General features: G+C 61.2%; 1 protein-coding gene across 1 annotated transcript; it reads right to left on the reverse strand.

Annotated features, from left to right (window-relative positions):
• Window positions 1-345: 345 nt before the first annotated feature.
• Window positions 346-8,970, reverse strand: qars1 (glutaminyl-tRNA synthetase 1). The gene is made up of 23 exons (XM_088637200.1): window positions 8,742-8,970; window positions 7,495-7,645; window positions 7,302-7,411; window positions 6,730-6,805; window positions 6,567-6,631; window positions 6,357-6,410; window positions 6,059-6,113; window positions 5,883-5,954; window positions 5,712-5,797; window positions 5,498-5,584; window positions 5,317-5,416; window positions 4,755-4,833; window positions 4,152-4,391; window positions 3,978-4,070; window positions 3,559-3,696; window positions 2,839-2,926; window positions 2,598-2,744; window positions 2,234-2,335; window positions 1,979-2,071; window positions 1,674-1,801; window positions 1,480-1,546; window positions 1,189-1,314; window positions 346-628 (listed from the first exon to the last, which is right to left on the reverse strand). The coding sequence occupies exons 1-23, from the start codon at window positions 8,850-8,852 to the stop codon at window positions 578-580; spliced, it is 2,319 nt and encodes a 772-aa protein (XP_088493326.1). The 5' UTR covers window positions 8,853-8,970; the 3' UTR covers window positions 346-577.
• Window positions 8,971-9,315: the final 345 nt, after the last annotated feature.

Consider the following 9,315-nt stretch of genomic DNA (forward strand, 5'->3'; position numbering starts at 1 on the left):
ACACCAGCTGGACCGCTAGGTCAATCCTGAGGTCCGCCTGCTGCGCCCAGGTGTTTTGGGCAGCAGTTCACTTTACGGGACTGCGGATCGCTGACACAGCGGAACGGCCTCAGGCAGTCCGTCCCCTCAGCAGCTCAGCCCACAACTCAGGGGGTTCTGCCCCCTGTAACTACTGGTCACTCTGGGGTCCGTGTTTGAGCCCCAGGGCCACACCAGGAGGCTGCGGGACTGTGCGCGCCCCTCCCCCCCACCTGCCAGGTGCGCCCACAGGCACGGTGCGCTCTCCCCACTGCCCCATTCTGCTCACAAGCCTGAGACACCCATCTCACAAAACCACCGAGCCCGTCGGTTTAGCAAACGTTTTTATTTCAAAGAGCGGCCACATTCCTGGCGTTCACGCGGTAGAAAAGCTTCACACTCCTGGCAGGAAGTCGAGGAGAAGACGGGAGACATTTGGCTTCACCTGCCCCACCCCAACACCACAGACGCAGCCCCTCTCTACCCCTGGCCTCGAGCGGCTGCCAAGGGGGATTCTGGGATATAGAGTGTCCTGCTCCGCAGCTGGACAGACCTCCAATTAGATTTTCCCTGGATCCTCCTTCAGAGTGACTGTCCTGTTGAACACCAGCTGGAGAGAAGGAAGGAAGGGGAGAGAATCAATGGTGAGAGGTACCCAGGAGGTATGAGACGAGATTTCTCTAAGGAAACCAGGGAATCAGCTTTGATAACATGGCTAAGTAGCGTGTTCCCCACTCCTACCACCCTCTGTGTAAATACATGTCTCATGTTCACATAGTTTCCACTTAGTTTGTGTTTCAGGACAAGGATAGGAAGGGGTTTAACAGTGTGGATAGGAATAGGCGATTGGGGGGAGAGAGAGAGACTGGGTCACAGGAAATAAAGTAGGGAGAAAGTGGGAGAAAAAGAGCAAAGTAGAAGAAGAGGCAGAGGCAGACGGAACTGGGGATGAATCTTAGGGTGGATGTGCTTGTTGGCACTTCTGTGTAATACACAGCACTTCCTGAAGAAAGTTCACATCCTGACGGCTTCCCGCTACCTCTGCCCAGTGCTGATTGGCTGTACAGGCTGTTAAGGCCAACTGTCCCCAGCGCTGATTGGCTATCCATCCATCCCTTCCTTAACTGCTGACTGGCTGCTCATCTGCGTGCTCAGAGGTGTTCTGCTTACCTTCCCTGGCGCACTGTCGGGGTCCACTGAGAAGTACCCAACGCGCTCAAACTGGAACTTGTCAAAGACTTTGGCCCCGCCCACCGAGCGGTCCACCAGGGCGTTGCTGATCACCTGCAGAGAATTCTGGGAGAACAGAAGCACTCTGGGTCAGGCAGGGTAGAGAGGAGGAAGGAGTGGTCATTGCTTGAATTGTTCTCCAATACTGGAGTCTGGAGGACTAAGGAACTAAGGAATCTGGACTGGGCTATACAGTGGCTACACTGGACCGGGCTGTACCGGGACACTCACGGTGTTGACGTCACTCAGGAAGCCGGCTGGTACCTCCGAAGTGTCCTCAGGGTTTTTGTGCAGGAAGCTGTACGCACACAGAAGTAAAGACACGGATTAGCCGAGAGACACGAACTGAGAATTTGGAATTTTCCGACTGTGCGACATATCTCCTCCTCATTCCCTCCCAGCCTCTGTCCTGAGTGCAGACTCACAGGCGGTCGTAGAGCCGGATCTCGCAGGGCAGGGGCTCGCTGACCCAGTGGATGAAGGCCTTGGGCTTCTCTGCTGCATCGGTCTTACTGCAGGTGACCTCCAGCTCCACCACTGAGCCACTGGCGTCCTGAGAGAGAGAGTCAGGGAGGGAGGGAGAGAGAGAGGAGAGAGGGTGAGGGTCAGGGAGTGAGAGAGGGAGACACCAAACTAGCTGCTCTGCAGAATTCTCTGAAAGTCTCTGGTCATCCTCCCTGTTTCTCCCTCTCTTGTGCCTCCCGTCCCTCTCCTGCTTCCCCAGGCTCACCTTGATGACCTGCTGCACGGAGATGATGTACCCAGCATGCCTCAGGCCCACAGGCTGCTCGGGGGTCAGGCGCTTGTAGCCCTTCTCCATCACCTGCAGGGGGCGGCAAAGGCCAACAACAACATCGGACTGGAAGTACTGGCAGTTTGTGTGCAGTTCCGTCAGTGCGTTTGTGTGTGCGTCAGCGTGTGCACTCGTGTCACTGTGTGTGCGTGTGCGTGCGCTCTTGTAAGCGGGTGCCCCACTGTCTCTGACCTCGCGGAAGTCACTGCGCTCGATGAACACGGTGCTGGAGAAGGGCACGCTGTGGCTGCCCAGAGACTCATCCGCCGGGAAATTGGGAACACAGACTTCCACCTGCACGGAGAGAGGAGGCACAGCTACTCCCTTATCCCAGTCAACTCCTACTCACACCCATCCACAACAGGCTAGAAAACCACAGAGAGGACCTGCTGGCCCCACGTTTCTCCCAGCAGGCCTGTTACTGGGAGGAGGAACAGGTGGGCCCCCTGTCTGTCTGCAGGCGGGGCCGCAGGTGGGCCCCCTGTCTGTCTGCAGGCGGGGCCGCAGGTGGGCCCCCTGTCTGTCTGCAGGTAAGGACGCAGGGCCGAGGCCCTACCTGTGTGTCGGGCGGCAGGTTGGTGATGGTGACACGGAGGGGCTCGAGGACGGCCATGACTCGGGGGGCGCAGTCGTTCAGGACCTCCCGAGCGCACGCCTCCAGCAGGTGCGGCTCCATCGTCGTCTGGGCCACCGTCACGCCCACCTGCCGGGACAACAGCATCAGCAACCTCCCAGCCGCCACGGGCACAACCACACGGGCGCAGGCCGGCGCCACGGGCCTCCCCGCCCCCTCGTACCCGAGCACAGAAGTTGTTGATGGCCTCGGGTGGGAATCCCCTCCTCCTCAGAGCAGTCAGCGTGAAGAGACGAGGGTCGTCCCAGTCCCTGCGCAACAAGACAGCTCCGTCACGCGCTGCTGGGCCGTGACCGCGCCCCCACACGGCGGGTCTGGAGGCTCCTGGTTCGAACCCGGGCTCTGTCCCTCGAGCTGCTTCCCAGCTCCTTGCATCACAGGAGACGTGGGGCCAGAGGTCCGGCCCCCAGTTACCGTGCTCTTTTCTGGAGCGTCGAGGAGAGCTCCAGGTGTGCTGTGCTCCAGGTGAGCCCCAGGTGTGCTTCGTGCGAGCCCCAGGTGTGCTGTGCCCTGGCTGAGCCCCAGGTGTGCTTCGTGCGAGCCCCAGGTGTGCTTCGTGCGAGCCCCAGGTGTGCTGAGCCCTGGCTGAGCCCCAGGTGTGCTGAGCCCTGGCTGAGCCCCAGGTGTGCTTCGTGTGAGCCCCAGGTGTGGTGTGCCCCAGGTGAGCTTCGTGCGAGCCCCAGGTGTGCTGTGCCCTGGCTGAGCCCCAGGTGTGCTTCGTGCGAGCCCCAGGTGTGCTTTGTGCGAGCCCCAGGTGTGCTGAGCCCTGGCTGAGCCCCAGGTGTGCTTCGTGTGAGCCCCAGGTGTGGTGTGCCCCAGGTGAGCTTCGTGCGAGCCCCAGGTGTGCTGTGCCCCAGCTGAGCCCCAGTGGTTCCATCTTTACCTGACAGCTCCCGTCTCCACCAGCCTGATGATCTTCCTCTTGGACACCACGGTGTAGGTGAGGTTGAGGCGGCCGTACTCCCACTGCACGGGGCAGTACACGTCCAGCACGTTGCACAGCCAGAAGTAGGAGGAGCGCCTGCCACACAGAGACACAGGAGTGAACGTGTGCACGAGCACTGCCCACTCGCATCGTCCTCGTCCTCTCTCCTCCCTGACCCAGCCGGTCTTGCACACAGACCCCTGAACCACGGCGAGGGACACAGACAGGGAGCACATGCAAACTCCATACATGAGGCTCCCCACCCCAGAGTATGGTTCAGGAGCGTCAGCGGTCTCACCACAGCGAGAGGCCCTACAGAGACACCCCACAGCGGGCTGGTGAGTCCATCTCTCGGCGCCGGGTTCGACAGTGCTCACCTGGCCTGGAACTCCTTGGTGCAGAGGGAGTGGGTGATGTGCTCGATGGAGTCGCACAGGCAGTGGGTGTAGTCGTAGGTGGGGTAGATGCACCTGGAGAGACAGACGGGTCAGAGCAGCCCTTCGACTCCCTCCCTCCCCCCCGCACGCGCGCCGGGCGAGAGCGGGCCGTACCACTGGTCCCCGCTGCGGTGGTGGGGGGTGTATTTGATGCGGTAGGCCACAGGGTCCATCTTGCCATCCTCCATCACCATCTTCATCCTCAGCGTGGCCTCCCCCTCGGCGAAGACCCCCTTCCTCATCCTCTCGAACAGCACCAGCGACTCCTCCGCGGGACGGTCCCGCCACGGCGAGGGTGGGGGGCTGTGGCCCTTGATCTCCTCCCCCCGCTGGTGGCACACATAGGCGTGGCCCCTGCCAGGGAACAGGAAGAGGCGAGGCGTGAGGGGCAGTCTCTCCGGCAGAGAGAGAGAGGGGCGCAGAGAGAGAGAGAGAGAGAGGGGTCAGGGGAGAGAGAGAGGTCAGGGGAGAGAGAGAGGGGTGCAGAGAGAGAGAGAGAGAGAGAGAGAGAGAGAGAGAGAGGAGGGAGAGGGAGAGAGAGGGAGAGAGAGAGAGAGGGGCGCAGAGAGAGAGAGAGAGAGAGAGGGGTCAGGGGAGAGAGAGAGGGGTGCAGAGAGAGAGAGGGGTCAGGGGAGAGAGAGAGGGAGGGAGAGGGAGAGAGAGAGAGGGGCGCAGAGAGAGAGAGAGGGGGGGCTTGAAGTGGGGCTCTGCTCTCACCTCCTGATGAGCTCCACCGCCCAGTCGTACAGCTGCTGGAAGTAGTCGGATGCGTGGGTGACCGCGTAGGGCTTGTACCCTGGCAGAGAGACAAGGCACAGTTCTGTACAGCACAGCGCCGCTGCAGTGTGTTCAGAGCCCCGCGCCGCCGCAGGGTGTTCAGAGCCCCGCGCCGCCGCAGGGTGTTCAGAGCCCCGCGCCGCCGCAGGGTGTTCAGAGCCCCGCGCCGCCGCAGGGTGTTCAGAGCCCCGCGCCGCCGCAGTGCTGTACGAGTGCGGGGTCAGCCTGCAGCCACAACACACACCAGCACTGTGTCCAGCACCGCGTGTGCACACACAGATAACACACAGAGCACTTCTAGCACCGCCACTGCACACACAGATAACAAGAAGAGATCTCTTTGGCCATAAACAATTTCTCGGATTAGGAATTTGTCTTTTCGCAGACCCCAGCTTGCTCTCCACGAGACACACAGATAACACACAATTTTACGATTCAATGGGGCAAAGCATTTGAAATCGAGACAAACAGGACTGCAGGTTTCTGGTGTCCGGGAACATACCCAGCCACTCCACCATGTCCCTGATGCCAGTGAAGTACTTCTCCTCCTCCTTCTCCGGGTTCGTGTCGTCGTACCGCAGGAAGCAGATCCCGCCATTGGCCTGCAGGGGGCAGCAGAGAGACAGGTCGGTGAAGGCTCTACCGGGCCAGCGCCGGGCGGGGCGGGCGGGCCGGGCCGGTACCTTGGCGTATCCGAAGTTGAAGTTGATGGCCTTGGCGTGGCCGATGTGCAGGATGCCGTTGGGCTCAGGGGGGAACCGGGTTCGGACCTGCCGTCAGAACACAACAAGTCACACAGAATACTCCTGTGCCTCCTGTCCCTCTGCTCTCCTCCTGTCCCTCTCCTGCTCCCTCTGCTCTCCTCTTGTGCCCCCTGTCGCCCCGGCCCCTCAGTACCTGCCCCCCGGTGATCTCCAGGTGCTCCTTGAGCAGCCTCATGGTGTGAGGGGTCATCACGTACCCCTCCGTCTTGTAGTTCTCGCCTGCGGAGAGAGGAGAGGGTGAGGGAGGGTGAGGGAGGCTGGCGACCCTGACCCGGCTCCGGCGGCTCGCGGCGCGGGGCCTCACCCGGCCTGTGGAACTTCAGCGCCTCTCCTCGGAGCTGCTCCATCAGGGACCTGCCCTCCAGCTTCACCGCGCCTGCGGGCACACGGACAGATTGGTCCCGAGCGCCCCTGGGGGAGAGCCCCCCACCCCCACTGTCTCCCTGCGCCCCACTGCACCCCAGGGGTCCCCCCTCTCACCGTTCCCTGCCGACTCCTCCTTCCGGTCCTGCTCCGGCGCTCGGGGCTTCGGGACCTGGGAGAGGGAGAGCCGGACTTCAGCAGCAGCTGCTGACCCGTCTGTCCAGCCTGCTTGACCACCTGCTCGGCCCACGACAGCAGTGTCCAGCAGGAGGACAGGACTAGCCCAGCCTCTCCCTGCTCACTGTGTGTGCCGCGCCGTGCAGCGCTGGTCTGTGTTGTGTTGAGGTGTGGTGTGTTGTGTTGTGTTGAAGTGTGGTGTGGTGTGCAGAGCTGTTGTGATCTCCTACAGCCTCACCTTGGGCTTCTTCTCCAGGTCAGCCTCCGTCTTCGGCCCCAGGAGGTGGAGGACCTGAGGGAGGACAGAGGGGTCAGATCAGCCATCTCAACCTGGCCCCCCGCCCGCCCGCTGGGCACCAGGGTCCCCCACAGGCCAGCCTCTCTGCCCCCCCACACAGCGCCTCCCACAGGCCAGCCTCTCTGCCCCTGCGTGCCTGTTCTTACACACCTGCATGTCCACCTCGTTCTTGATGATCTTCCCATCAGCCCATTTCAGCCGAGTGCGGGCCTCCCCTGAGAGAGAGAGAGGAGTCAAGAACAGGGGGAGCAGGAGGGAGTATGGGGGCACTCGGAGAGCGAGGGGGGAGCGGGAGGGAGTGTGGGGGGCTCACCCATCAGCAGACCCATGTTGAAGCGGTATCTCTCCTTCACCAGCTGCTCCTTGTGCTTCAGGATCACAGCCTCCACCTGCAGGAGCACAACACAGGGCTGACCGGTCTGCGCAGGACAGGCCAGGACAGGCCGGAGCGGCCCGGGTCTGACCCTCTGCACAGGACAGGCCAGGACAGGCCGGAGCGGCCCGGGGGCTGACCGGTCTGCGCAGGACAGGCCAGGACAGGCCGGAGCGGCCCGGGGGCTGACCGTCTGCGCAGGACAGGCCGGAGCGGCCCGGGTCTGACCCTCTGCGCAGGACAGGCCAGGACAGGCCGGAGCGGCCCGGGGGCTGACCGTCTGCGCAGGACAGGCCAGGACAGGCCGGAGCGGCCCGGGGACTGACCCTCTGGGCAGGACAGTCCAGGACAGGCCGGAGCGGCCCGGGGGCTGACCGTCTGCGCAGGACAGGCCAGGACAGGCCGGAGCGGCCCGGGGGCGGACTGGGAGAAGCTGTTCAGTCAAGCTGATCAGGAGCTGCTCCTGCAGCGTCAGGACTGACCACCCCTGGACGGACCCCCCCCCAGCTCACCGCGTCCTCGATCTGCTCGGGGGTGATGACCACGCCCACCCCGCACGCCTCCTGGAAGTCCTGGGCGGCGATGGGGTCCTCCGGGTGGCTCTTCACGTACTCCAGCGCGGCTGCGAGGGGCAGAGAGGGGGAGATGTAGGAGCGGAGGGGCGGGGCAGCGGGCACCAGCCATGGCGCGGGGGGCCGGACTCACCCGAGAGCTGCAGCTCCGTGCTGATCCTGCGGAGGGCGATGTGCTCGGTCAGGAAGGCCAGGCGGCGCGCGTCGCGGAGCCGAGAGGCCAGGCTGTACAGCAGGGTCCCCGTGGGTCTGTCCACGCCCGCCGGTCCCGCCACGCCCCGAGCCTGGGCACCAGCACACGCACGGTGACATCATCAGAGACCGCCCCCCCCCGAACCCCTTACCCAGCTGCCCCAAGCAGCTCACAGCAGTTCCACTGAGCCGACCCACAGAATTCCCAAACCGGGCGCTGAGCCGAACAGGCAGCGGACCCTAAACCAGAGACTGGTCAGTGACTGGCAACAGAACCCTAAACCAGAGACTGGTCAGTGACTGGCAACAGAACCCTAAACCAGAGACTGGTCAGTGGCTGGCAGGAGACCCTAAACCAGAGACTGGTCAGTGGCTGGCAACAGAACCCTAAACCAGTGACTGACCAGTGTCCCACACACGTCCGCAGTGCATGAAGCCCTCCCAGCTTGTACGCTGGAAATAATCCGATGTTCTCCCTGCTCCCACCCCGCACAGAAGGACTGCAGGCGTACGGCTCTGTGTCCTTCGTTTGCATCATCCGATCATCCGGGAGTGAGAATCCACAGCCTGGCCAGGGGGCACTGCCAGCGCCTCAGCCACTGTGTCCCTCACTTCCAGCCTCCACGGCCACAGCGCTGCCCAGGCTACCCGCAGACTGACCACACAGACCGGCTGGCCCACTGGGTCTCTGCTTCCTGACCACGACCCTCCAACCTCCAGGAGGGAGCCGGCGAGACCTGGGTCTGGGCTCCCAGCAGAGTTGATCAGCTGTCTGAGTCCCAGCTCCTGGCTGACGCCACAGCACCGCGCTAGTAAACGGGGCATCCGGCGGGGGTCGATGGTGCAGGACAGTGTTACCCCCTTCTGGAGTCACTGTCACACTGCAGGCGTGCGACCCGATCGGCTCCTACTACTTAAAACTGCTTCGCACAACCCCGAGCTGAAAACACCAGAACACCCATTAGGCTGAAGAGCCGCACGAGAAGACCTGGCTTTTTGGAGAGTTCCCCAAAATCGGGATCGGGGGGCGAACCTGCTTTAGAAAACGCAACCTTTCTTTCGACAAAAAAAGACACGTAAACTTTTGCAAACTATCATTAACACGTAAGGGTTTGCGCAATGACATGTGAGCAGACCCAGCCACAATGCCCGCTTTCTGGCGTCCTGTCTTCACTCATCTTCACTTACCAGGGTAATCGCCTCCTTGAGGGTCGAGCTGAGAGCTTCATTTTTCAGGGTTTCTTTCGCTTTCTGTTCACTGAGCCCGATCTCAGTGAAAAGAGTTACCAAGTCCGCCATCTTTACGCCGGTCTCAGACACATGCCTCTTTCTGGTCCTGACTTCCTCCACCGAGGGGAGGTGCAGAGACGAACCTTGACCAATCACTTCCCAGGGTTGGCCGATTCTAGCCAATCCTAGCTTGAATCATTGAGTTCCGGTTTTCTTCCCCAGGAATAGCCAATCAGAGTAGTGATCTTATAAAAGTGGGCGGGGTTCACCGAATGCTTGCAAGTGGTTGCATCATAAAGGCAGCGTGGACGCGATTTATAAACTACTGCTGGATTTAAGCACGAACAAGATGATTTATGTGTATTTTGTAATAACGAGAAGGAATCTTTGTTACATTTTTTTTGTTAACTGCATATATACAAAACTGTTTTGGATAGATTTTGCAAAATGTTATTGTTAAACTTTTAAAGGTAAATGTTAAATTGAAAGATTTTGATATTATTTTATATTTTGTTAGATCTGATTTGGATAA

The sequence above is a fragment of the Lepisosteus platostomus genome, chromosome 6, assembly GCF_059453375.1.
Source record: "Lepisosteus platostomus isolate fLepPlt1 chromosome 6, fLepPlt1.hap1, whole genome shotgun sequence".
Classification (NCBI taxonomy): Eukaryota; Metazoa; Chordata; class Actinopteri; order Semionotiformes; family Lepisosteidae; genus Lepisosteus; species Lepisosteus platostomus.

Coding starts and splice junctions, on each gene's coding strand:
- qars1 (XM_088637200.1), bottom strand. CDS start 8,852: ATGGCGGACTTGGTAACTCTTTTCACTGAGATCGGGCTCAGTGAACAG. Junction 5,955..6,058: donor GGAGGAGTCGGCAGGGAACG/GTGAGAGGGGGG, acceptor GTGTGCCCGCAG/GCGCGGTGAAGCTGGAGGGC. Junction 5,798..5,882: donor GCTGAAGTTCCACAGGCCGG/GTGAGGCCCCGC, acceptor CTCTCTCCGCAG/GCGAGAACTACAAGACGGAG.